We start from the raw sequence: 26,136 nt of genomic DNA, 5'->3' as shown, positions 1-26,136 counted from the left end.
ACTTGGGTTGGCAACTGTGATTATTTAAGGCTGATCAGAAACTGTGATTAGTATCGTATTATGTTTTTGATTACATTTTAATAGGAAAATAATTATTATTTAACAAATTATTTATTTTTATTTTTTAAATTTTTATTTATTTATGATAGTCACACACAGAGAGAGAGAGAGAGAGAGGCGCAGAGACACAGGCAGAGGGAGAAGCAGGCTCCATGCAACGGGAGCCCGACGTGGGATTCGATCCCGGGTTTCCAGGATCGCGCCCTGGGCCAAAGGCAGGCGCTAAACCGCTGCGCCACCCAGGGATCCCTTATTTAACAAATTAAATTTGTTTCATATAATCTTTTGAAACATAGCAATATGCCCCAGATGGGCTGGCAGGCCACTCAGATGTGGCCCTCCTAGGGCCCCAGTTCTCACTGAGGTCACCACGGCACAGAGCTGCTCACCACCACCTCAGGTACTAAATATCAACGTGGTTAAGGTGCCTTGCTGTGCTAGAGTGGGCAAGTGGACCTTTGGGTTCATCGTGACCTCAGAGCAAGCCCAGCTCAGACCCTCAACAAGCTGGCTGGATCCAAGCAAGTTTTCTTTTGCTTTTTCAAGTTTTCTTCTGGGCCTTCATTTTCTCACTTATAAAGATAATCCATACCTCACTGGTTTGTTATGAGGATTGGTCAATTCACATAAAATGCTTAGACCAACGCTTGGTATATAGTGCTCCATATATTGTTATTGTTACATCAAGCCACAGTCTCAGAAGAGACTGCTATATAAACCAGGCATCAGTTTATTAATATGTTATTAGAAATGCAGCTGACAGGAGACCTGAAAATCCAACTTTACTGGTCAGTATATCCTCTCTGGGTGAGAAAGGCCAAACCAAGTCACAAGCTAAAGAATCCAGATGAGGGTGGAATGCAGTGGGGGGATTAGTGGATAAGGCTCTGGGGCCTGTAGTGTCAAGCTCTGAATGACTAGGGCATCCAGGGCCTCTGAAGGCAAGACCTGCTTGAAGGTCAAGTCACCAGGTAACGTCAGCCTCTTCTCAGCAGGTCTGGGGACCCACTGAAAATGCTTGGTCTCTTATACTTTCTCTTCTCCATTGCGGGATCCTGGCACTCTTGATTCCAATCCCATATTGTGTATTGTTCTAATCACTTATTCTTCCTTGCCTTAATTGTGCCTCATTCATGACAGTTCTTAAATGCCCCTCCAACCCTGACACAATGTACAAGCTCTTGAATGACTTCTACATCTCAATCGTTGTTGGTTCTTATGAGTTGTATTCTAGATAATTCTACTTCCAAGTTCTGGACATGTCACACTTCTGTTCTGACCGTAGGGCTTGTGGAAGAAGAGAAGGAAGAAATCATTGGGGGTGAGAAGGTTTAGAATGATTTTACTCAAAGGTCCCTGGCAGTTAGGAAAAACCTAGATTCCTCTACTGTTGGAGAATTCCCAACTTGGAACAAAGTATTGAGTGATGGAACAGATTGAGTAGAGAATATCCAGAAAGAACTAGAGGGGCGTGTGTGCATGTGTAGAAGAATCTAGGGAAAAAGTCTTTGCAATGGGTAGGAATCCAAAAAGCAGTCCTTTCTAGCCCAAGGACACAAAGTTGGACGTGTAGGTACCTGTCATTTTGGTTGAGGCACCATGACTAAATACAGTGGTTTTCAGCCACAGGGCATCATAAATATTACCTCACTAAAAATCAGTAAAGCAGTGCAGGTCACAACTAATATTAATTATCATCATAATGGCTAACATTTATGGAACTAGTGGGCCCATGATGAGAGTGTGGTTTGTATTATCTGATTTAATATTCACAATAAACCTACAGTGTAAAGACCACTACTGTTCTTATTTTACAGATCAGGAAACTGAGGCACTGAGCAGCTTCATTTGCCAAGGTGACATAGCCATTCAATAATAGAATCCAAACTAGAGTGAAGTTCTGATTCCAGAGCTCTCTCTCTAATTTACAAGTTAAAACAAATCAGACTCACGGTCACTTACCCTCATCCCGGGTTCAAACACTTCCCTAAAAGGGCAGAAGGGCTCCTGACCCTGGGAGTGCTCAGTAGAACGTCACCCATTGTATGTAAAGCTGCAGAACAATCTGAGAATGGGGTGATCTGGAGAGATGTGGCAAGGCTGGAAACCCACATACTTTGGTTCTTGGTGCCCTCTCTGCACAAAAAGAGGTATCTGAACCTGAGCAAGACACTTAACATCTTTCTGCTTCAAGTCCCTGTTCTGTAAAATGGGAGTAACTCAGCAGGAGCCATTTAACACAAGATTAGTGGGAGGACAAGACCAAAAGAGTATTTGTGAAGCATTCTTCAGGGTTAAAAATGCTGTAGTGTCGGTTGACAAACATTTATGTACTCTAATTTAGGGTTTCAAAGGTCTCTGTATATATAGTAAAGCAGAAATCACTCCCAAACCACCCATTTATTTAAAATAAAGAAAACAAAACCCTAGAATTACCAACAGGGCATGATGTATACATATTATAATGGGCTTAAATTACACAGTGATTTCTGCCCAACTTCATGCAAGTTAGCAGGTGTCAGGCAGTCTCATGCTGCATTCCTGCACACATGCTTTCTGATGCCTGCCTGGCTCAGCAGACAAGGAGGGTTGTGGGGTGGCCCTTCTGGGGTGACATCTTGATGATGGCCTTGAGTATTAGTGTGCTCATGTCTGATTCTGTCTCTGGAGGAAGCTCTAGGCTGTTGCCATATCAGTTCTCCCATGAAATGATACCCGTTAGATCCATAGCACTTTACAGTTTATTGAAAAAATTATTCAGTTTATACAAGATTGTCTGAATTAAAGACAATTAATTGTCTCAATTAAACCATCCAATTACCCAAAGAAGCAGGCAGGACAAATAGTATTATGCCCATTTGATGAATAAAGAGAATTTACTCAGGAGAGGTTGACTTGCCCTCAGTGGTAGAGCTGGTCTCACCAACCCCATGCATGACTTTTCACTATGCTGTTTTCAGAACACTTAATGATCCACTGAGCACCTAGCATGTCAGCCCCTGTGCCAGGTACTTCCATTCATCAGCTTACCCTCTGAGAGAAGCTTGTTCAATCCTGGGCTCCTGCCTCATGCAATCAATGATGAGTTTTAAGTGTTAGAATTAAGAACCCGACTGATGTCACAGGAGGAGCTAAGTGGCAGCTATGTAGCAGCTAGGAGTTGAGGTCTAGAGCCAGCCTGGCCTGAATTCCAGCCCTGACACCCACTGTCAAGAGTGTTTCCTTATCTGTAAAATGGGCATAATAACTGTCAATTTATAGCGATGTGAAGACTGATTCAGTGTAGGTAAAGCACTTACAATGGTACCTGTTACAAAAGACTCCAAATATTATTTGAGCATTGTGCTGAAAGGAAGAAGGGGAGGTTTAAAAACCGGGATCCTTTTTCAACCTGTTAGTGTCCCAAAGCTTTCATTTCATTTCACTTATTTCAAGATTTAGGCCCAGTGAAAGGAGCCATCTTGCATTTGGGCAGAGCTCAAAACCTCTTATTGAGTCCCCATACCACCCTCCGTGGTCTCGCGACTGCCTCCATCATCCTGACCCCACATCCCTAGGGGTGGATTTTGGTCATGGCCTCCCTGCTGGTCTCCTTGCTTGTGCTCTCCCCCTCCTCCAGTGTCATTCTCCACTTTTTCTCACTTCAGTTTTCTCCAAATATTCACTTACCAAGCATTTTAATTGAACTTTAGATGCACAGAAGATGCAAAGGTGAGCAAGCCATTCAAAGGTATCGAGGATCTTAATGGTAACAGCACGCAGCTTATCACGGGGGAAGCACAGTGATGGAGAGTGCACTTGGAGAGTGTGGATAAAGCAGAGTCCATCACTCCAGGTTTGAAAAACCCTCGCAGCCCTTCAGTCAGGTTACAGACCTACCCTGTGAGTCTGCCTGGTACCTCCCGGAGGCTCTGTCATCCAGTCTGCAAGCTCAGGCTGGTGCAGAGCCATGATGCTCTGATGCGAGCAGGTTGTTGTTTGGTTTGGATCTGTGGGTGGACCAGACCAGGTCTGGGGAGCAGCTCCTAGTAGGATGTTCTGTTCCAGAATGACAGATCAGGTTGTGGCATGGCCAGACAAGGGTAAAAGGCACCTTCTCTATTCTGTGCTAAAATTTACCTGGAAACCAGTGACAGCATACCAGAATGTCTACATCTAGCAAATCTCAAAGACAGTAATATCACACTGGAATAAATAATTCTGACTGGCGTCTTTTGAGTGTTGTGGAGATTGGTACAGAGACCCATCGCGCCCTGGTCCACTGGGGACCAGCCAGGTTGTCTGAGAAGGCATTGGTGAGTGTGGTAGGGAGAAGCAGAGGCTAGGATTTCAGTGAAGATCCTGCAGAATGAGGCCTTTCAATCCAGCTGGCTCTGGATTGGTTCAAAGGTGTGACGGGGGGCCAGGAAGCCCCAGCACCAGCAACTGTGCAGGGATCAGCTTCCCAATGATTGGGAGTTAGATAGGGCCTCCATAGCATGAAAGGGGTGGCTGCCATGATACACTGGCTGATGTGATCAAGGGCAGTCTTTTGTGTCATCTTCCTCTCTCCTCCCTGCCCCATGCTCTCTGGAATGGAGCTGGTTGGCTTGGCCCACATTTCCCATCCCTCAGGACAACCATATTCTGCTAACTCCCTTCCCTAATTTCCAGAAGTTCACTTTACACACATGGTGGAGTCTTTCTCAGCTGCTGCAATTCATTTATTCCACCTTTCTGAAGTCCTGCAGCAGAGGCTTATATTGCCATATTTAAAAGCTCTTCACATTTCTTTCATGGAATCATAAAACTGGAAGCCAACTCAGAGGCTATCCAGTGCTGCCTCCTTAGAGCCCTTCTTCAGAGCCTGGCAGGGTTGAACAAGTCTGAGATGGGAAACTCACTCTTAGAAAGCAGCCTGAGCTATTTAAAAAGTTTTCTAGACCAAAGTGGTCTACTTCTGGAGTCACTCAAGAGAAAACTTACCTTTTTTCTCAAATAAGCCTTCAAATCATAGACTGGTCACCCAAGAATCACTTTCTGAATGCTTATGTATTATGTGCTTGCTGGCTAAGCCTCACAACAATCCTATAAAGAAACTAAGGAAGAAGGTGTTCAGAAAGCTTCAGTGAGGGACGCCTGGGTGGCTCAACAGTTGAACATCTTGCCTTTGGCCCAGGGAGTGATCCTAGAGTCCCCAGATCATGTCCCGGGATTGAGTCCCATATCAGGCTCCCTGTGTGGAGTCTGCTGAGGTCTCTGCCTTTCTCTTTCTGGGTCTTTCATGAATAAATAAATAAAATCTTAAAAAAGAAAAAGCTTCAGTGATTTCCTGTGGTTACTGAGCTAATATTGGTGGCTCCCTCTATTGTGACGTTGCTGGGGCTTGATCTGAGGCCCAACTCCCATGCCTGTGCTCTCTGTACACAAAGCCATGTCTAAAGAAGCACATTCTGTGTCACAGAACCCTCCAGGTACATTTTCACTGACTGAGGAATTGAGGACTCCTAGAGGGATTCACAAGTTACTGAGGGGTGAAAGGGCTGAGAGACTGGCAAACAGGCAGGCACAGAGCCTACCCGACATGGCCCCTGACTGGCTCACCTGTAGGCCTGAGGTTGGGAGTTTGGTGGGAGCTGTGAGAAGGCTCTCACGACTTTGATGGTGCCCATGGCCACAGACATGGCTGGAAGAACACCAACTCTGGACTTCTGGTGTGGGGGGGTGGATAGGGTGGTTTGAGGCTGGCCGATTGGCGGCCCTTTGGCCAGCTTCCTGTGTCCATCAGCACCTGCTCTGTAGTAACCAGAGTCTTCCTTCTTTATTTTCTCTGGCAAAACAGCCTCTTTCCTTCAGCTACCTACACATTACAATAGCCTCAGGGACTAAGAATCCTAGGTTGAGCTTTGTGACTACAATTCTCCACGAAGCCACCACGTTCCTTCTGTGGACTCTGGTTTCTCTGCTGTCTTTCAGGAACGCAAGGTTCCTTTAAAAAAAAAAAAAAAAAAAGATTTATTTATTTATAATAGAGAAAGGCAGAGACACAGGCAGAGGGAGAAGCAGGCTCCATGCCAGGAGCCTGATGAGGGACTCGATTCCGAGACTCCAGGATCGCGCCCTGGGCCAAAGGCAGGTGCCAAACCGCTGAGCCACCCAGGGATCCCCAGGAACTCAAGGTTCCTATTTTGGTTTTCTAACAATTATATATAGCAGCTGAGTCCTTAAGAAACAATATTTACAAGTCACATGGCCTCTATTAAACATCTCCTCTCCTCTCGGAGATCACTTAATTTGAAAACAAAGTGCTGTTTCTTCAAATTTGACCTTGTTCTCAATTCCCTACTTCCCAAGCCCTTCCTACATGATTCGAGGGAAAATAAACAACATGAAACCACCCAAACAAAATGGGGACAAAGATAGTTTCTTGGTTTTTCAACTCCATCTGAGGATCTAGATCAGAGAAGCAGGGTGAGCCTACGTCAGAGACCACTAGACTAAGCAGCTGACAAACGGTATAGGAGGCCAGGTTACAGCATCAGTTCACTTCCACAAGCAGTGGGACTGAGGCAGCAGAAACCAAGCCCCCCTTCAGTTGAGCCTGAGCCTAGGCTATAGGGTACAGCACGCCAGTGATGTACTATGCTGCCCTTCTTTCCACCAGCTCAGCCCACCCAAAGTCAGGCAGGTGACCTCTAAGCCTCAACAGCTTTAAGAACATCTCCTTCCAGAGACAAGGCTGGTGCTGCCACAGCCTCATCCGTGTGACTGATGAAAGTGTTACAAAAACCCCAAACCACAGAGCCCACACTGCCTAACAGTGGGCAACCACTGCAGCCCTGCCAGAGAGCAGCAGAGATGAAGCCAGGGAGATGCAGGGGGAGATTTAATTTACACAGCAGCCACTTGGGGCCCAGTCAGAGCTGGGGCAGTGGGGGGGAATCTATAACCAGAGGGCACCCCCCCACCCCTTCCCTTGAAGATCAGTCCTCACAGACACTTAGAGGCTCCCAGGGTTGTGCAGAGGATGCTCCAGTCAAAAGGAGATTTGGAAATAAGGCTGTCCCCAAAGTTGGGGGAAGTCCGTGGCCTGGAGATGGTTGCCCACATGGCGGCCCAGGGGTCTGAAAGACCAGTCCATGTCCTGGGCACAGTCCTCAGCCTGGTGGCCCTAGAGGAAGCCCTCACGGCGGAACTGTTCCTGGAGAAGGGCGCGGTACTGGTCAAACCCCCCCTCGACCCGGGTGACGCCGCCGCCTTCGCACACCCACAACTCCCGGCACACCAACCGGATGAAGCGCTCATCGTGGGACACCAAAATCACACCACCCTGAAAAGAGAGGAAACCAGGAATCACTCAGGCGGGCTCTCTGAGGTGCTGAGGCTTGGGGAGGACTGGGCAGCCTGAAGGCACACTGACCCTGAAATTGTTGAGAGCACGGCCCAGAGCCTCAATCGTCTCCATATCCAGGTGGTTTGTGGGTTCATCCAGAATGTAGAAGTTGGGGCTGGAAGGCAGTACCCAGGGAGATAGGCAGTTATGGGGGTTGGGAGAAAATGAACTCCCCTGATATGAAGATAAGAGAAACATTTTCTACTAGGCAAGATGGATAGAGGAGAAAGCAAGAGCTCACCAGGGCATGGTCATCTGAGCAAAGGCTACTCGGCTCTTCTGGCCCCCAGACAAGCTGGCAACAGGGCGCACGGCCAGTTCTCCAGAGATGCCATACCGGCCCAGCTGGTGACGATACTCCTCCTCAGGCCGCCCTGGAAGAGGCCTCACCCCATCAAGTGGGTTCTTGACCTGACTCCCTCCCTACACTCCCCCCTCAGCCTTACCTCCAAATGCCCATGTCCTTATACCTAGACTCAGGGCTTGTTGCTTGGCACCCCACCCCAAGAAAGGCCTAGCTGTAGGGGTCACCTCTTTTCTCGACTCAAATCCCTAAGGTACCAGGAAACTTGCGGGCCAGCAGCTCCACAGCACTGACATTCAGGTCCAGCTGCTCCACGTGGTGCTGGCTGAAGTAGCCAATCTTCAGATTCCTACAGGTGGAACAAAGGTGGAACGAGGGAATGGAGGGCAATGACTGTAAAGGAGTGTAGCTACAGAGTAGTTGAGGACTGGGGGCTTTACCTGTGAGCATGTCTGATGCCCCGAACAGGTGCCAGGTCCCCCATAAGTAGCTTCAGCATGGTAGACTTCCCAGCCCCATTCTCCCCAACCTGTGAAAAGAACCATGAGAATCATGAAGAGTGGATGTGTGTACAACACCGAAGCAAAGGAGAGAATTGGTTCCGACCAATGATTCCTTCAACAACTACAGAATATTAAAAAACTATATAGAAAAATGGAACAACTAGTACAGATGTAAAGGGAACTGACACCCGAATACCTACTAAGTGCAGGAAACTTAATCCTCCCAATAACAGAGTGAGGTAGAGGTCCACTTAGTAACCGAGCCAGCAACTGGCAGTCAAGACCTGAAATCTGATCCTGAAGCCCATGATCTCTCTTCCATGTTCCGTGGTTTGAGAAAACTCAGAGCTGAGACTAACTAGTAAGACAAAATCTTGCTCTAAGTATTCATTAAATACCACCAGCCAGGCTATCTCTGCAGAGAAGGATAGCAGAGTCCTTGGCCCAGGCCAACTCCTGCTCCTGCATACCATTTCCCTTTGAAGTCGTAGGATCTGGGCCAATCACACCACATGCTGGTGTGGGAGAGTCCCGGCTCACAGAACAGAGAAACAGAAACCATACCACACAAATGCGGGACTCAAGATCAGCAGAGACGGAGAGACGGCTGAAGATGACGTGCTTAGGGTCATAGTAGAAATCCACCTCATCTAGCTGCAGAATTGGCGGTGAGAATTTCTCAAACCCATCAGGGAACCTATAGGAGGTGGTGGTGAGGAACATGGGAGCAGCCAGAAACACAAGCTCCCCACCAGCCTCTTGGCCCAGCACTCACTTCATCACCACCTCCATCTCCTTGTCCACAGGTTTCAGCTCTGGTCTGAGGAGAGAGGGAACAGACCAGATTTATGACTTTAAAGACTAACTTAATTTGTTCTTATTACACAAGTAATATATGTCCAGAGAAAACTTAGAAAAAGCTTGCACTCCCACCATCCAGACCACATTCTTATTTTAGACTCCTTTATTCCAATTCACTATATGCTGAAAAATAGGGTCATCCTTATTGTAGGTTTTTGGCCCACCTGTTAAAACACTGTGATAAATATTTCAATGTCACAAAAACCTAAGCCTTTGATTTTAGGCTCCCCTCCTTGCACACCCACTAACACCTCTAGAAAGGTTGCTTTAAGATTAAGCCCCCAATGTTCAACATCATTAGTCATTAAAGCAATGCAAATCAAAGCCACAGTGAAATATCATTCACGCCCACTAGGCTGGCTAAAATTAAAAAGACAGACAATAAGTGTTGGCAAGGATGTGGAGAAGTTGGAACCCTCGTACATCACTGGTAGAAATATAAAATGATATGGTTGCTTTAGAAAAGTTTGGCAGTTCCTCAAAAAGTTAAACATAGAATTATCTTGTAACCCAGCATTCCACTCTGAGGTATTCACCTCAGAGCATAGAAAACATATACGCACGCAGAAACTTGTACACAAGTGTCCACAGCACTGTTAAGAAGAACATTTCCAATATCCTTCAACTTACGAAGCAATGGACAAACTGCTGTATGTCCTTACAATGAAATACTACAAAGAAAGGAAGTACTGATATGTGCTACAACATGAAGGAACCTCAAAAACATTATGCTAAGTAAAATAAGTCAGGCACAAAACATCGTCATAGGATTCTGTTTATATGAAACGTCCAGGATAAGCAAATAGATTAGAGAAAGTAAACTAGTGATTGCCTAGGCCTGTGGGGAGCAATACTAATTTCCAACAATAGTATAAAATGCTCTGCTTTCCTGTTGGAGAGGAGACTAAAGCTGGTTTCTAGAAAAAGGGAGATCTAGAATGGGAGGACAAGGAGTGCCCTGCAAAACAAGAGAAGAAATTAAGAGAACAGAAGTCAGGGCCTGGTCAAGGGACCCTACTTACAGCTTCTCCAGCATCTTAAGTTTACTCTGCACTTGAGAGGCTCTGTTGGCATTGTAGCGAAACCGGTCAATGAAAACCTGTGGGTGGATAAATTTAGGCACTGGTCAGGTTCCCAACATTCCTGCAAACTCTAACACCCATGGGATGGGCCCCCCTCCCCCGCCCTGCCTGTCCCATATACCTGGATATGCTGGCGATACTGCTGCTGTGCCTCATATTCACGCTGCTGGTTGAGCAGCCGCTCCTGCTTGCTCTTGATGAAGGTCTCAAAGTCTCCCCGGTAGCCATCTAGCCGCTGGCTGTGCAGGTGGATGATGTCTGTGGCTATGGCATTCAGGAAGTTGCGGTCGTGGGAGACGACCAGGATTGTAGAGGGCCATGTCTGAGGGGTCACAGGATGGCAGGCCCAGTTTGAGATGGCAGTCATCTTTCAGCCCCCGCCCCAGTGTCTTAGAGGCAGACCTTCCCTAGACCTACTCTAGCATCTCTAGGCACTCACTTGCAGGTAATTCTCCAGCCACAGGATGGCCCTTACATCCAGCATGTTTGTGGGTTCTGGAAAAGTGTGGGAGGATACATTTGGGATGAAGAGCTGTAGAACCTGACTGAATATTTCCATCCTTCCCCATCCCAAAGTCAAGGTGCCCCATTTCAAACTCACCATCTAACAGAAGAAGATCTGGCCTATAGAAAAGAAGAATGTAAGCCTTGAGGTCTTAGGTCAGCAGCTTGTGACCTCCCATGAGCCAAGGCCCATCCTCCACAGTATCCACAATAGGCCCAGGAGACTCACCTAGCAAACAGAGCCCGGGCCAGGGCCAGTCGCATCCTCCAACCACCTGAGAACTCTCTAAAGAAACAAAACAAAACAAAACAAAACAAAAAACAGAGATCACATCAGGGATAGGTGTTCACCAGGATAGGTAGAGACAGAGCCAACAGTGTTCATGGCCAAGAATGGCAAGGGCCACTCACCGGGTGGGCTGCTGCTGCATTTTAGGGGTAAAGCCAAGCCCAGCAAGAATGACTGATGCCCTAGAAGTGAAGAGATTGAAGAACCTGGTTGAAACATGTAACAGAAGGGAAAGGTAAAATCTGAAAGAGGGAAGGGGAAATCTTAAATACCTGGCAGGTGCCTTGTCAGCCTCAATCTCCTCCAATTTGGCATATATTTCTGCCAACTGTGCAGCTTCTGAGCCCTCAGCCCTAAAGTGGGGATGGGAAAAAGAGCACTCAGCCTGAATGGGGGCACTCTAGGTGGAATGCCCCATAGTCTACGCAGTTAGAAAGCAGACCACTGACTGCCTGTTGCCAGGACAGGAACAGACTACAGGAAGCACCTGTTCGAGTCAGTGAGGGCAGTGGGCACTGTGGAAGGAACAGGGCTTTATAGCTCCACGGTGCCAAGTTCTAAGTTCTGCTGCTAAGATGAGCGTGCAAGTTATGGATTGTGGCAGTATGACAGGTACTCTGCAAAGAAGAGCCATGGATGCCAGGTGCTCCCCACCTGGAGTGCTTACCTGCCAGTAGCAATCTGTGCGCTGAGCTCCCGCTCCCTCTGCAGAAGGTCCTCTCTTACAGTGTCACTTTCTAGCACACTCTGCAGGGCAGGAGTGTCATCTCCAGCAACCTCCTGCTCCACGTGCAGTAGGGAAATGTGGGCTGGAACTCGCAGGCTCCGAGTGGCCAACATCTTCAGGAGTGTCGTCTTCCCCAGCCCATTTCGCCCCACCAGCCCATAGCGGCGGCCCCATGCCAGGTTCACATCTGCTCCAGCCAATAGTACCCTGCAGGGGTAGGAACAAGACAAAGGATGCTGCTCTAGAGGAACAAGACAAAGGGTGCTGCTCTAGAGACAGGTATATAGCAAATTTAACCACAAAACCTAATGTTATTTTAACCCTGTTTCATCTGTCCAAATTCTTTTAATTGGAAAAAGAAAAGTGCACCCCCCTGCCCCCCCACACACACTGCCACTCCCTCACCTATCACCAAAAGACACATCAAAGTTCTCGATTCGCACATCATATGATTTGTTCTTGCCAGATGATTCCAACCGACTCTCCTTTCTGCTGCCTGCCTGGCTGGCTGATGCCTCTTCCAAGACTCTTTCAAAGAGAGAAATGGATGGCTTTTAGCACTCCCAGCCACCCTTCCATTCCAACAGACTGCTCTATTCTCTTCTCAGCCCTTCTTGCTCAACTCACAGAGGAGTGCTGGTCTTAAGTGTGTCCTTCTCTGAGCGCTTCTCCTGCTTTGCCTTCAGTCGAGCCTCAGCCTTCTCTAGCTTCTTTGCATTCACTGTCTTAAAGGTCCAAACACAACCATTTCAGCCTAGGTTGTAGGCTCAGAAAGGAGCCCCAGAAAGAGCATCTTAAGTCACCCTGCTTTCAGGGAAAGACATAATCAGAAACCCCCCAGAAAGATCCTCCAGTATTTACAGTCAACCTTCACCCCTACCAGAGACCCCCCCCCCCTTCTTCCTCCTCCTCCTCCTCCTCACCGAGGACTGTTCCCTCTTTAGCAGTCCTGGAAGTTTGGTGCCACAGTCTGTAAGCGATAAGAAAAGCAGTCACCTTCTCCCTGAGGGAAGGGAAACTAACATTTTGAGTAACTAATATGAAGCAGGCACAGACACAGACATTTCAAGGAAAGTCTCACAATCCCAGAAATAGCTATCATCTGCCCCATACTTCAAAAATGAAAATAAAAAACACCTCCCAGATTGAGAATACAGAGACTGGGGCTGATAAGCAACTCTTAGAAGCTCGTGCAGCTGATTAGAAAGTCACAAAATTGGGAAATAAACCTAAGTCGGTCCAGCTCCAAGGCCCATAAGCTTCCTACCCCACCTAATAGCTTGGAGAACTCTCCAGCCCTACTCCCTTTATTAGTGGCCTTCTTTGCCCTCAGTGAAAACGTCAACTAGCTACTACATCCTTCTTGTGAGGAAAAGGGGTACCAAGAGTCCTGGGTTCCAGGGGATAGCTGCCTGGGTGGGGGGTGGAGGCTGAGACAAAGGCGGAGAGCAGCTAGTTCAGTCTTCCCTCAGTCTCACCGTAGTTTTCTGTTATCTTTGACAACTGGATGGGGGCGTCTAGTAGCACCTGGCTGTTTCCCTGGGTCTGAGGCTCATCCCTTAAGGGCAGGAACAGAAAGTGCAGTCAGGAACTGAATAAAAAGCTCTGCGGCCACCAGATCTTCTTCCCTTACGTCTTGTCTCTTGACCGTCCACCTTCCCACCGCCCCCACGAGCCCCCCTACCCTGGCACGTACAGGCGCAAAGTGTTGTACATGCGCTGGCACACAGCCCGGATACCCGCGTCATCCTTGCTGTCCCCGGACACCTCCTGCAACAGTTCCCCCACCGCTTCCACCAGGTCATCCACAGACTCGAAATCCGCGCTGCCGCTATGCAGGACGCCTGGGCCGGGCATGGCGGGTCAAGGAAGATACAGGGAAGGGCGGACATACAAGCGGTTTTAGTCCCCGAGCCACGCACGGCCCCGGTTCGGGCTCCAGACCTAACCGGCCCTCTGGACGAGAGGTCACGCAGAGGAGAGGCCTAGCAGCGGTCCCCGGCACCACCCTCCCTCAGTCTTTCTCCCACTGGTTTCCATCTCGGCTTCGCCAGCGCACGGATCCGGTTCGGCTCACCCGTCACGTAGTCGAAGACCTGTCCGTCAATTTCGGGGAACTCGCTCCGCAGGATTTCAGCGCAAGTCGCCATGTTCCGGTCGGGCTCCCGTCCGCGCAGGCGCAGTTAGACCGCAGCCCAGACGCGCCTCCCGCCGGTCTCCCAAGAGCTCGCCTCTCCTTCCAAAGCGCATGCGTGGTGATGACGTAAGAAAGGCGCGGAGTGCCCGGAACCCCGTGGACCAGGTGGACGGGGCTGGGGGAACCGTGCGCAAGCGCCACTCAGAGCCTACGCTAGAGCTTCTCTCTCTGCGCTTGCGCAACGCTGTTTCCGCTGAAAAATTAGCCACATGTGCGGTTCTCGCTGCCTTCTGGGAGGCAGAGTTCCGAGAGGCGGCGGCGGCGGGGGCGGGGTGCACGGGAGCTCGCGGCTTATCAGGGCGCGATACACGGATGGTCCCGCGGGCGGGAACCTCCCAAGAGTCGGGCGGTTGATAATGCGCACGGGTCTCGCTAGATCCTCTGCATTCCCTTAAGCGCGTCTGTCTCATCGCGCCCAGCTGGCCGGTTTTGGGGGCCACCGAGAGCTTTGCTGACTCATGCTCGTCTCTAAGCTGTCTGAAGTCCGCTGCGCAGTTCTGGCGGCCCACCGGTTTTGTTCTGGGCCCCGGGACCTGCGGACCGGGCTTCTAGTATCCGTGTGGCCAGCCTCATCACCCCTGACAGTTCGGCAGTCCTAACGTCGCCCAAGGGCACAAGCTCACTTAGCGCCAAAGGGCAAGAAAATGAGATCCGCCAGTGCAAATTCATTGGTATTTATTCCGTTCCTACTCACTCAAAACAGACTTCTCGGCACCAGTAAGCTCAGTAAGCGAGCGTATAGAGCTACTTTGTTTCACGGATTCCCTCTAGAAGTTAGGAATTTCCCCCAAATGACGCTGCTTTACATTTAACGTGACATTTACATTTACCGTAACCTAGCTCTAAGATTTTCACCTAAGGTCTATTATCCTTTTGCCATTGAGAAGATTCAGTCCAACTATTTAAAAAGCTGAGGGGCCTGACTTGCTCAGTCCGAGAAGCATGCGACTCTTGATTTCAGGGTTGTGAGTTTGAGCCCCATAGTGGATGTAGAAATTAAATAAAACTTTAAGGGATCCCTGGGTGGCGCAGCGGTGTGGCGCCTGCCTTTGGCCCAGGGCGCGATCCTGGAGACCTGGGATCGAATCCCATGTCGGGTTCCCGGTGCAGGGAGCCTGCTTCTCCCTCTGCCTATGTCTCTGTGTGTGACTATCATAAATAAATTAATTAATTAAAAAAAATAAAACTTTAAAAAACAAAGCTTAAAAAGCTAAGCTACTAGATCTAGCAACCACTTTATGGGCGATAGAAAGGAATTCTGATGGGGAAACTACAAATGATGGCTTCTTCAACAGTATTCCAAGAGCTGAAGGGTAGTAGAACCTATGGTTTATAAGATTTAAAAAGTGAGAGGGGTGCCTGGGTGGCTCAGCTGGTTAAGTGTTGGATTCATGATTTCCACTTAGGTCTTGATCTTAGGATCATGAGATTGAGTCCCACATTGTGCTCCACGCTGGGCAAGGAGCCTGATTAAGAGCCTCTCCACTCTCCCTCTGCCCCTTTCCTGCTCCCTTCCTCAAATAGATATAGATAGATAGATAGATAGATAGATAGATAGATAGATAGATAAAGATACCTAGATTAGATAGATTGCATTCACTGACCACAATGGACCTTTAGATCCAGATGCAAGTTGTAAAAAATTCCACAGGACTCTTAAGTGTGCCATGAGTTGATAATTGTTAAAATTGAATGACAGGACCTGAAGGTTCACTGGATCTTGATACTTCTATTTATATTTGAAATTTTCTCTAATAGATTTTTTTAAGGTTTAAAACAGTTGGAGCCAAACAAGGGAAAGATGATGACAGCAAATTTGCTTTTATCTGCTCCAACACACAGCAGGGCATGGAATATTCCCTGTAAGAACAAGCTTATCACAAAATTCTTTGGACAGGGAAGTTATAGAAAGGAGAATCCCTTTTATCACCCACTCACCAATGTTTGGAAAGCTTGAGTAATAGGGAAGAGGACAGAACTGAGAGGTCAGTTTCTTAGGACGGTGGGAAAAATAAAAACAAATGTAAACCTTGCTCAATCTCTAATTAAAAAATACCTGCTTAGGGACATCTGGGTGGCTCAGCGGTTGAGCATCAGCCTTTGGCTCAGGGTCTGCCTATGCCTCTGCCTCTCTGTGTCTCTCATGAATAAATAAATAAAAATCTTAAAAAAAAAAAAAAGGAGAAAAAGAAAATACCTGCCTAAAACTGAAAGTGAATGAGGAAAAGAATCTCCACTCTCTGGGAACTGGGACCAGGTGGAGCTGCTTGCCCTTCAGATTGTGTTTTGCGGGGGGAGGGGAGACAGGAGACCGGGGGTAACACCAGTCAGGATAAAGGCTTGGATGACCTCAAGGGGCCTAACAGTTGAGACATGACAAGAGAAGAGCCTTAAGAGAGTTCAGAATATAAACTTCTACTCATAGCAGGCAGCATAAGATCTGGGAAGAGAAATACCATCAGTTCCCCTCCCCATCAAGCTCCCGCAAGAACACTTAGCAACTCCGCTCTACAGAGTTTATTGGGTTTATAACTGGACGAAGTCACACGTGTACAAAATGAAGCTCACACTATCCCAAAGCAGAATAGGGATTGAGGGCTGGGGATCCGTTACTGGCCTTTGGGGGAGCTCCGAGGTGAGGGGCAGCCAACCCTCCCACTCCAGAGATGTGGCCACAGGGGAGGGGAGGAGAGGGAGCCCACCTGGCTTTGGTCACAGAACACAGAGCCTGGCACTGGGCCAGGGCTGACAGATGGATGGTGGAGTAGGAGCCCCAGAAACCACCCTGCCCAGGGAGCCCAGGGACTGCTCCACCAGTCCCGCTCACAACGTGATTGGTCCAGACCTAGACTCAGGGGCTGGTGCAAAGGGAAGGCAGCAAAGCAGGAGGGAGGAGACACTGAAGTGTGGTGGCCCAGGGCACCCAGACCTGTGGAAAAGGGCGGGTAGGGAGGCAGGCTGGCTGCTACTGGGCAGCTAGCAGCGGGTCTCATAAATGCCGCTGCGGCCAATGTAGCGCACCCATTTGATGACATCATGGTCGCTGTAGTTCAGCTTCGGTTCAAACACCTTCAAGTAGCGCACCTTGAGGCCAGAGGGTGCGAATGGCACCTGGGTAAGGGACAGCTCCAGTTAGGAATGTGGTTTTCCTCTCATAGCTGCTCTCCTCTGGGAAGTTCTGTAGCCCTGCCCTACTTCATCTCTCTCTACTACAGGTATTTGAATGACTGGGGTCCTGAAAGAAGCTGGGGGAAGCTTAAGAAGGGTCTTCTTAAGAAGAAAGCATATCCAAGAGCAACTAATAATCATTTGGGTTTGAAGTCAGGCCCTGACTGTGATAACCTGAAACAGTTCCTTTAATCAGCAAGAGGCAGCAACCAAAGACCCACTGTAGAACACACTTATCCTGCTCAATATTATGGGCTTAAAAAAATAAGGTGGAGAAAATTATATGTCTAACACACATAAAGCAAAGTCAGCCCATTCTCCTGTCTACAGATAAACTTTGTGTCTTATTTAGCATGCAGACAATCTAAATTTTTCCAAAAAATTGTTTTATAACAAGCTTTAGAAGTCAAAGATTTTTGTCAGTTGTGAATAGCAATTTCTAGTAAGAGGCCTGAAGAGGAAGGAATGGGTCTATGAATTAAAAGTCACTTCTCCCCTCTAGGTCTCATCTGCAGGTGGTAAGGGGCAGAAGCTGACCTGAACAATCCTAAGATCTTTCTTAGCACACCCTCCATGGGTCTAGGCTCCTCTTTTGCCATACCTCAAAGTTCATGGAAATGGGGGGTCGAGCCCATTTCTTCTTGTCATTGGTGGGCAGAAGTTCAATCTCTGCGCTGATCTGCGATTCCTTCATGCCTGCCATGCGCTTGATCCTGGGAACAGAGGGGCAGTAAGCAGCAAGTGCCCCTGATAGTTTGGAGGAGTTTCAAGGAGGACGGTCCCTTTCTGGAGGGGTGGGGGTAAGGGAACTGAAGAGGTTGTGGGAGTGCTCGGCCAAGGAGTATGGTGAAGACCCTGATAACCACTTGCTATGGAACCTTGGGTCTGCTATTCCTTTAGCACTGTGGGCTACAGTTTCAGCTTAGATACAAAGGTATGCTATCTCCTGCTATTTCACAGAAATATTACAAGAGCAAACTGGGGAAACACTGAAGCATTTTGATAAATGTATGCAGGCATCCAAGTACAGGCATGTGCACACTCACACAGAGGTATAGGGGTGAAAGCAGAAGCAGAGACTCCTGGAGAAGCAGACAGGCACATCTACCACTGCAACACACACACACACACACACACACACACTCTCTCTCTCTTTCTTTCTCAAGAGAATGAAGGTAAAACTTAAAAGAGGAAACACCAAGGCATCTTGAGCCCTGCAGTAGCCTTGTGAAGAAGACTCACTTCCATACGATGGCGTTCTCGCTGGCCTTGTACTTGGCCTTCCCCTTCATGCAGATCACCTGTACTCCGCTTGTATTCAGTGGAGTTGGGATCCTCACCTAGAAGTGATATACCTGTTAGGGAGCTCTGTTAAGCCCTGATATCAGTTGCCTTTATACCTGGAGACAGTGCTTCCTCCTCCCCAAGTCCCTTGTTCTTACCTCAATCTTCTGAGCCAGTAAAGAGGGTTTGAAATTGGATTTGATGACCACCTTGACCTCCAGCTTGGTACGTCCCACTTCTCGCACTAGTGGGATCACCCGGAAAGGAAGGATGATGTCCTTGGTGGTGCGATACCTTTAGGGGTGGGGAGCAAGGTTGGCACAGCAGAGCCTGTCCTCCTCCCTCTCCCCCCCTCTCTGCCAGCAGCACCCCCTGCCTCCTCACACCCCAATGGCACCTCATTAGCTCAAACTCTCCATCTGGTGGGATGAAGCTGATGCTGCGTTCAGAGTCAAACTTGCTGAGTCGCACACACTGGTGGAAGGTGCAGTCATCGATGGCAATTGATTGCTTTCCACTGTGAGCAGGGGCAGAAGGTCTCCTCGTTGGTACGAGAGAGTTGGGCTGGGAAGCTATCCCAATGCAGCTTTCTGCCTCAGGGTTCCCTGATGCTGACTTAGGGATAAGTGTGAGCTTTGTAAGCTCACCACCTCTGGAGAACTCTGCTGCTTGGGACCCAGAGGTTTCAGGCACACTGGGGAGAGGCCATCAGTATATATAAAACAGTCTCAGTCCTGGGGATCAAACAAAGGGCCTACCTACTCCTTAAGATGAGGACAATCCTCTCATCTCTCTTAAGCACAGATGTCAAAAGCAACTAGCCAAGCACACCCTTGGAAAGTGGGAGTTTGCATTACTGCAGAAATGATAATCCTGAAGGAACCTGTGATTCACCAGGCCCCACAGAGCCCTCCAAGGTCTACCCTCTCCCACCAGCAACCCTGCCTCAGGCACCTCTTGCTTGTTTCATCAGCTGTGCCTTTGCCTTGCTTCTCAATGACAATCTTGTCATTCATCCCAAACTTGCATTCAGGCATGCCACTCAGGTAGCTCTTCATCACCACCCGGCCTGACACATGGGCACTCAGCACCTGCCCTGGGGATAGACATGGGAACATCTGAGTTAGGACGAGGATCCTGCCCTGGTCCTGCCCCTCCAGCTTCATCACGAGAGGGCTCTCACCCTGTGGGGACATGAGGAGGTTCACACTTTCCAGCACATCCAAAAAGAGCTCATTCCGGCGATACTTGATGCCCTCCCGCCGCCAGCCAATCTGCCCAGTCACCTGGCTGGTGATCTGGGATTGCTCTTCTTTTGTCTACACAGAGGGGACAGAGAAAAACACTAATGGCCTCATTGCTCTCCACCTTCAATGATCCCGTCTCTGTCCCTACTCCACTCTCACTCCCCCTCCCTTCTAGTCCCCATCCTGTAACTCATCTCTTTCATAAGCTCCATGAAGCAGGGCCCGAAGAAAACTGGATCAAAGCTGTAAAGGTAGAAGCTGAGGGAACAGCTTACCTGATGCTGGAGGCCAAAGGGCCAATGTGATGCCAACCGGAAGCAGTAGGGGGACACAGACGGGAAGAGGCAGGCAGAAGAGAAGGAGAGGGCAGCTATAAGGCCTGTATCCTAGAGGAAGGCCCACGCTCTCTCCCCGAGGAACACCAGGCCTCCAGGGCAGCCCACACCCTTCCTTCCCCCAGTACAGAAGGAAACTGTTTGAACCCTATTCCCAGTAACAGAGATGCTGAGTCGGCTGCTCCTAGGGTGGAGGGCCACATGCAGCAAAATTGGCCTGCAATCACAGTAGAGGGCTCAGGCCTGTGCTTCCTGGTAGAGGCGGGCTCTTGAGTGAGCGGAGACAAGGCTAGGGGGAGCTTGAGGAGGATGGGCCCAACCCTTGCTGTGGCTATACAAGGGAGTACCTGGCTCTTGATACCCTGCTGAGTGATGAAGGTTTTCAGTGCTCCTGTCTCTGAATTCTGTGGATAGCCAAAGTCCAGGATCTCTGCAAAAGGAAGGGAACTATCAGCCCTGGAAAAAGCTGAAGGCTCCTTCAGTCCAATATCTCCCTTGGCCTGGACAAATCTGGCCAGCAGAGCTCTAGAAGAGTGTGGGATCATCTGCAGCAATGTCCTCTAGCTTTGTAGCATTTACTTTGAGATTTGTGCTTCATAAGACAACAATTAAAACATCAGATATTTTTCACAGAGAAAATGAGCAGAAGAATCTTATGGCCAGTGGGTGAGAGATCAAGAAGCTCTGAGTCCTTAGAAAACAAACAGACCCTGGGAAGGTAGAAAGACTCTGTTCCTTTCAATCATACCCTACAAAGGAACAAAGATAATGCAACCCCAGAAGCCGGTCATATCTCAACCTCCTTCAGGCTCTGAGGCAGAGCCTGTTGAGATAGAAAGCTGGAAGGACAGTCAGTGAACTAAGGCCCAAACTACAAAGGTAAGAAGGAAACATGCTTAACTGTAGGAGGTCCAGCTACCAAGCCCCAGATAGGTTCCTAGCCCCCTGAAAAATCTTTTGGTTCTCTGCCCCCTCTCCCCACCTCCACTCACTATTTCTTCTACTTCAGAGCTTCTTTTGGGGCTGAATTTAGACTGGCCTTTTCAGGGCTCAAAAGAGCAGATATTCAGGAAAGAAAGTTGAGAGGGCACTGGAGGGAACCTCACAAGTGCTCCTACCTCCAGGCTAGGCCCCATCAGGTTCATCCCCACCCTAGGCCCACCGCCCTGCCAGCCTCACCATCCAGTAGCTCATATATGAGCACAAAATTGTTCTTGATGTTCTCCTCGCTGATCTTGCCAAAGTAGGCAGCCATTACATCACACATCTTATAGAGGAATTCGAAGACCATGGCAGCATTGACATTTTGCTTGGTGACAGCTGCCAACCAGATGTTGGACCGCTTAACATGGAAGAAACTGGTGCGAGCGATGTTGGTGACGGGGCTGCGCACCTGCTGCCGGGCGTGGATAACATTGACTCGAAAGGCATCCACTGCATTCCTCCTGAGGGAAAAGAGTACACAGGGGCTGCTCAGCACCCAGGCAAACCCCACTCCATGGGGATCAACCACAGCTGCTAACAACTTTTCATCCCTTCACTGCTTAAGTCTGACACGTACTATGAATCTGAAGCCAAAGCCTAAACTACTGGGGCAGTTCCCTTGTGGCTCCCAGCATGGGAATAGGACCAGAGCTGGGCTGGTGTCTGAAGGCCACCAGAGACAGGTAAGTCAGGTGGGAATGACAGGAGAACAGGTATAGTGTTAATAAAGTGAAGTCCATCACACTTAAGGAGGCATGTTCCTGATGCTGAGGCCTGAGGCCTGCTGAGGTCCCAATTTCCCAGCTGCCACCTCTCCAGCTTCTCAGTAAGCTCGAGGCCCAAATGACAAAGACAACTTGCTTGTTCTTCAGTTCTCCCACTTGTGATCCCACCAGTGGGAGGTCTGGCTCTTCTAGAAGTGAGGCAAAGCCAGCATAACTTCAGAGTAGGCTCTAATCTAATCTAAGGAAGAAGCACCAAGGGGCCATGGAGCTGGGCCATTTGTTCCCGTCCAGGATCCAATTCCAGGACAAGTTCAGGGAATGAAAACAGACAAAGAAAACAATGATGGGGGGCAGGGCCCCCCACCCACCTGTGCCTGGGCGGCAGCTTGACAGGCTGCTTACCTATTGCTACGGCAGCCAATGAGATGGGATGAGAGAAATGACGCCAGCAAGAAGAGGAGAGTGACAGCAACGAGAGAGAGGATTAGACACACAACATCCTGGGGTAGGCTGCACACACCATGAAGTGGAAGCAGACGAGCAAGAGGCAAGGGGTGGAAAGCATAGCAAGTCATGCAAGACAGTAGGTGCCCTGGCTTAAGCAGGTCCATCCAGGGCAGGCAGGAGGGGGTGTGGATGGGTATAGCCAGCCAGGTTCAGGCAAGCCAGGCACTGCCACAACTCTAGTTCATGCCCTACCACCAGCCAATGGACAAACAGCCACAAAGGCCAGGCCAGCCCTCTAGCCAGGGAGCTGGGAGCCAAGAAGCTATTGGGCTCTGCAGCAGGCCCATCCTATAACTCTTTAACCTAAGCTCTTGGAGGAAGAAAAACAGGGCAGCATGAACCAGAGATGCCTAATCTCATTAGAGCTGCTGAGGCTAGGACATGTCCTCTCATTCAGGAAAGAATAGTGGCATGCAGTGTGGGGCAGAGTGAGAAGGCAGGCTGTGTCTCTTTGCTAAGGTCTGAGGGACCTAGAACAAGGAGCTATTCCGGGTCTACTCTGGTAGGCCAGGAAGGGCAGCATGGCCTCCCTGCCCTTCCTTCAGTGACCCGGAGAGTGCCCCAAGCTTGCTCACAACCTCTCTTCTAGGAGTGGCCCAGAGGAACTGAAAACAGCTGAGTCAGCAGCCTGCCTCCTCCTGAGAAAGGGAGTAGGAGAGGATTTGGCAGCCTGGAGAAGCTTTCAAGAGAATTCAGTGAAGGCTCTCACCGTGAGAAGGGCTTTTGAGAGCAAGACTTAGATGGACTAGTACCACTAGCCTGTCCACTAACTTCACCCCCTGGAGAAAGATCTCCCTCCTCCTCAAGGGAGGAATTCATCTACCAGGGCAAAAGCACTCATTTCTAGCAACTAGGTCTGTCACTAAGGAAAGGAGAAGGCAGGAAGGACAAGAGTTCCTAAGACTGTGGGGGGCCACACCATTCCACAGGTCCCACCTATTGGCCAATAACTGGCTGCCAGGCCAATACCACCAGACCTAATGGGAACCAGATTGTATTAGCTGAGCTTCTAAGATGCAGCGAGGGATGGGGGTGGCCAAAGTCCAGTCTCTGGTAGGAACGGACCTGGTCCTGCATGCTGGGGAGGAGGGATGAGGGGTGGGGACACAGCTGGCTCAGCCAGGGGACTCACCCGATGTCATCTCGGTAGACCCGGGAGATGAGCACCTCCCCCTTGTGATTATAGATGAATAAGCCTCCAATCATGGCGGCAGCTCAGTCTCCAAGGCCCATCGCTCTGAGAACAGACCTAGGACAGGCGGAGGCAGGGTAAGGGAAGGCCTCAGAACCTCTGCCAACATCCCCTGTGGGGCTGTGCAGGTCACTGGCTGGGCTTTTTTTCCTGACTCAACCCTCCAGTAAGTGACCCTGAAGCCCTCCCCAGGCATGCCCCTCCCCTTAGCCAGGCTCCAGTTCCTGTTTATCTCACACTGGAAAGGAGAAAGAAATGGAGAGGGACTTGGGCCCAGGATTCTAAGGCCATTTTGACCCTCCCTTTCCTGGGGCTGAGCCCAGAGTGTAGCCCCCTCCCCCTCTTTTCAGTGCTGAGCTCAGCACAGATCCTTTTTGGCCCCTTCCTGTGCAGACTCTCACTCAGACTCTAGCCGGTGAGTCACTGGGAAGGCCTGCCTGCGGCTGCAGGAATGGCGGTAGGAATTATTCCACTTGGTTCAGGCCTGGGGCCCCCAGGCACGGCTTTAGGAGCACCCGGTCTCTCAGGCTCCACTAACCCTTCGGAGAAGACAGCAGGGCCTGAACCTGTGGCTCTCTAATTCACAGAAGTCTAAACATTCCAGGAAAGGGTGTGCAGGGTGTGGGGAGGAGACAAGGGAGGCCTTAGGCCCTGACACAGACCCTGGAGTGTGGCTCCAACCAATCCCAGGCAGTCAGATAAGCAGGCAAAAGAGCAGAGGAGAAAGGGCCCAGCCTTGGCCGACTACACTTCAATGACCCAAGCTGCTTATTAGTTATTTTTAACCACCTCCCTTTCAAAAAGGGAGGATCCCTCTCAGTTCCCAAGTGCAGTAAAAATAAGGGGGTGGGAGTACAGGTTTATAAAACACAAAGATCAATCCAGCTGACATTCTATGATTCCAGAACCATGACATAACTCATTTCTGGCCTGAGTACCTATAAGGAAGGGGCAGAGAATAGGTGTGCATTATCCAAATTATTTGGGTCAAAATATTTGCAAGGAGAAAAAGGGTTAATTTAATTCTAGATTTCCTGAATTAGCTCTGGTATTGATTTTACAGGGCAGAGGGAGTTTAGCAGACTTTTCTAAACTGGAAAATAAAGCCCTATTACTGAGGCCATCAGGGTCTCCCCAACTCAGTGAGAGGTCTCTCAAGGTGGTGGTGGACACATTCCACCCCAGAGTCCCAAAAAAGGCTGGGAAAGGAAATGAAAAATGGGAGGTAGAGCCCCGGGCAAAGAAGCAAGTTCACAGATATCAAGTGGTAGGGGCCGCAGGGCACCGAAGGAGCGGAGGTGGGGCCCAGGGCAGGAGGGGAATACTGAGCTAAGGGGAAGGACGGGCAGAAGGAGCCAGGCGGTCTAGTCAGGTGAACCTGCAGCAGCAAGAGGGCTGGGGCTGGGGGCTGGGGGGCGGGGGGGGGGACGGGGACATCTGGAGGAAGGAGTTTCCAGTGTGGCAAAGGTCAAGACTTTGAAACAGCAGGGAGGAGACTGACAAGTGGCGAATAGGGGAAAGCTGGGGCGGCGTTAACTTGCTTTAGGGTTCAAGTGTGGAGGCATGACGGGGGGTGGGCTCTTCGTCTAGGGGAGCAAGACATCGCGGGGATAAACATGGCTCCACGGGGCTGCGGGGGCTGTCACAGGTCTGAGGAAGAAGAGCCGAGGGGTGTCACTCAACTGGGGGGAGGGGGTGCGGCTGGTGGGAGGCCTGTCACAGCCCAGGGAGACGGCCCGAGGGGGTGTCACCGTCGAGGAGATGGGGGAATTGTCCTTGCGCTGGGAGGAGGCGGCGCCAAGGCACCAGGGGGGGAGGAAGGGGGCGCCGCGCGGCATCCTGGCTCCGGGGGGACCCCAGGAGGTCTCCCTGTCACGGAAGGCGCCGGACTGCCGGTGGAGGGCGCCGCTCCCTGCCCACCCTGCAACCGCGCCCCGGGCGCCCCCGCCCCGCCGTCAGCTCCAGATCAGAAGGCTGAGGCCCCTCCCGGCTGTGGGCAGCTTTTCGCGCAGCGCAGTGCAGGGAAGGGCAAAGCTGGGTAGCGGGGTACGCGTTCTCCCTTACTCTCCGCCGGATTCCGAGCTTACCTGGCGTCCGCGGCCGCCTGCTCGGCCCGCCCGGCCACTCTCCAGATCCCAAGATGTCCGCCCGCCCCCTGCTCGCCAGCCCGCTGCCTCGGCTTTCACCGCAGTGCCGTGGCCCCGCCCCGAACACAGTTGCGCGTGCGCGTCCGGCGACCGAGCCGACTACAAATCCCGTCAGGCCCTTCGGCCTTCTAGCTTACAATTTTAGCCTTTCTAGGTTTAGGAAGACTACAACTACCGACTGCCTTCAGCGGGTTAGGCGTGCCTTGGGGAGGGATAGGCGTGGCCTTATCAGGCATGTATTACACGAAATACACATCCCATCATACGCCGCTCCACTCGCTTCATTTTCCCTACCGAGCATTCTGGGAATTGTAGTCTGCAATCCATCCTGTTCAGCGTCTAGGAGAGCTTCGGAGGATTAATGCCATTTGTTGAAGCCCATCTGTTAAGCTTGAGATTGCTGTAGGCCTTTTCCGTCTCTGGAGTCCGAACACTGGCTGTGCTCACTTTACACACACACACACACGACTTGGCAGAAGTGTTTGCACTAAATTTACTGCTTTCTAACACCAGCTCTGATTTTCCCAAGACTTTTCATCAAATATTTGTTCCAGATGTGAGCCTCTTCCCAGGGATCAAGACCCAAGTAAAAGGGCAAAGATGGAGGAGGCAAATACTTGTAAGAAACTAGCCAAAGCTTTTCAAGAA

The 26,136-nt window shown here is 50.0% G+C and overlaps 2 protein-coding genes and 1 long non-coding RNA gene across 7 annotated transcripts; 1 reads left to right on the top strand and 2 right to left on the bottom strand.

The window, feature by feature from the left end:
• The first annotated feature begins 1,070 nt into the window (after positions 1 to 1,070).
• Positions 1,071 to 4,269, top strand: LOC125754288 (uncharacterized). Of its 3 annotated transcripts, XR_007408085.1 has the most exons (3): positions 1,107 to 3,346; positions 3,753 to 3,895; positions 4,108 to 4,269. It is a non-coding gene; the product is annotated as an uncharacterized LOC125754288 (long non-coding RNA). The 3 variants fall into 3 exon arrangements; XR_007408084.1 differs by having other exon boundaries at positions 1,071 to 3,342; positions 3,753 to 4,269; XR_007408083.1 differs by having other exon boundaries at positions 1,071 to 3,346; positions 3,753 to 4,269.
• A 2,643-nt stretch (positions 4,270 to 6,912) lies between these two features.
• ABCF3 (ATP binding cassette subfamily F member 3) lies at positions 6,913 to 13,937 on the bottom strand. Of its 2 annotated transcripts, XM_025451247.3 has the most exons (21): positions 13,780 to 13,937; positions 13,399 to 13,546; positions 13,181 to 13,260; positions 12,626 to 12,672; positions 12,330 to 12,427; positions 12,108 to 12,230; positions 11,643 to 11,909; positions 11,248 to 11,328; positions 11,098 to 11,157; positions 10,916 to 10,972; positions 10,784 to 10,806; positions 10,622 to 10,677; positions 10,304 to 10,504; positions 10,123 to 10,199; positions 9,015 to 9,059; positions 8,804 to 8,936; positions 8,177 to 8,265; positions 7,994 to 8,085; positions 7,674 to 7,806; positions 7,460 to 7,547; positions 6,913 to 7,369 (listed from the first exon to the last, which is right to left on the bottom strand). In XM_025451247.3, the coding sequence occupies exons 1-21, from the start codon at positions 13,850 to 13,852 to the stop codon at positions 7,211 to 7,213; spliced, it is 2,130 nt and encodes a 709-aa protein (XP_025307032.1). In that variant the 5' UTR covers positions 13,853 to 13,937; the 3' UTR covers positions 6,913 to 7,210. The 2 variants fall into 2 exon arrangements, with proteins under 2 accessions (XP_025307032.1, XP_025307034.1); XM_025451249.3 differs by lacking the exons at positions 12,108 to 12,230; positions 12,330 to 12,427; positions 12,626 to 12,672; positions 13,181 to 13,260; positions 13,399 to 13,546 and having other exon boundaries at positions 13,780 to 13,914.
• A 2,464-nt stretch (positions 13,938 to 16,401) lies between these two features.
• Positions 16,402 to 25,584, bottom strand: AP2M1 (adaptor related protein complex 2 subunit mu 1). Of its 2 annotated transcripts, XM_025451289.3 has the most exons (11): positions 25,429 to 25,584; positions 23,282 to 23,398; positions 21,113 to 21,378; positions 20,281 to 20,363; positions 19,535 to 19,670; positions 19,306 to 19,447; positions 18,749 to 18,868; positions 18,510 to 18,645; positions 18,310 to 18,407; positions 17,669 to 17,780; positions 16,402 to 17,010 (listed from the first exon to the last, which is right to left on the bottom strand). In XM_025451289.3, exons 2-11 carry the CDS (start codon positions 23,353 to 23,355, stop codon positions 16,876 to 16,878), a joined length of 1,302 nt encoding a protein of 433 aa, XP_025307074.1. In that variant the 5' UTR covers positions 23,356 to 23,398; positions 25,429 to 25,584; the 3' UTR covers positions 16,402 to 16,875. The 2 variants fall into 2 exon arrangements, with proteins under 2 accessions (XP_025307074.1, XP_048961627.1); XM_049105670.1 differs by lacking the exon at positions 23,282 to 23,398 and having other exon boundaries at positions 25,429 to 25,542.
• Between the last annotated feature and the right edge of the window lie 552 nt (positions 25,585 to 26,136).

Source organism: Canis lupus, chromosome 34 (genome assembly GCF_003254725.2).
Source record: "Canis lupus dingo isolate Sandy chromosome 34, ASM325472v2, whole genome shotgun sequence".
Lineage (NCBI taxonomy): Eukaryota > Metazoa > Chordata > Mammalia > Carnivora > Canidae > Canis > Canis lupus.
This window is presented reverse-complemented; position numbering and strand designations above follow the sequence as displayed.

Bases quoted from the DNA above. Each gene is read 5' to 3' on its own strand.
- ABCF3 (XM_025451247.3), bottom strand. From the start codon at position 13,852: ATGGCGACTTGCGCTGAAATCCTGCGGAGCGAGTTCCCCGAAATTGAC. The intron at 12,231-12,329 runs GTGAGTTGAGCA...TCTCTTTGAAAG, and splicing joins CTTAAGACCAGCACTCCTCT to AGTCTTGGAAGAGGCATCAG. The intron at 11,158-11,247 runs GTATTTAAGATT...CTTCACTTCTAG, and splicing joins GCTGACAAGGCACCTGCCAG to GGCATCAGTCATTCTTGCTG.
- AP2M1 (XM_025451289.3), bottom strand. From the start codon at position 23,355: ATGATTGGAGGCTTATTCATCTATAATCACAAGGGGGAGGTGCTCATC. The intron at 19,448-19,534 runs GTGAGAGCCCTC...GTCTATCCCCAG, and splicing joins CCTCCTCATGTCCCCACAGG to GGCAGGTGCTGAGTGCCCAT. The intron at 18,869-19,305 runs GTGCCTGAGGCA...CCCTGCTCACAG, and splicing joins GCTGATGAAACAAGCAAGAG to TGGAAAGCAATCAATTGCCA.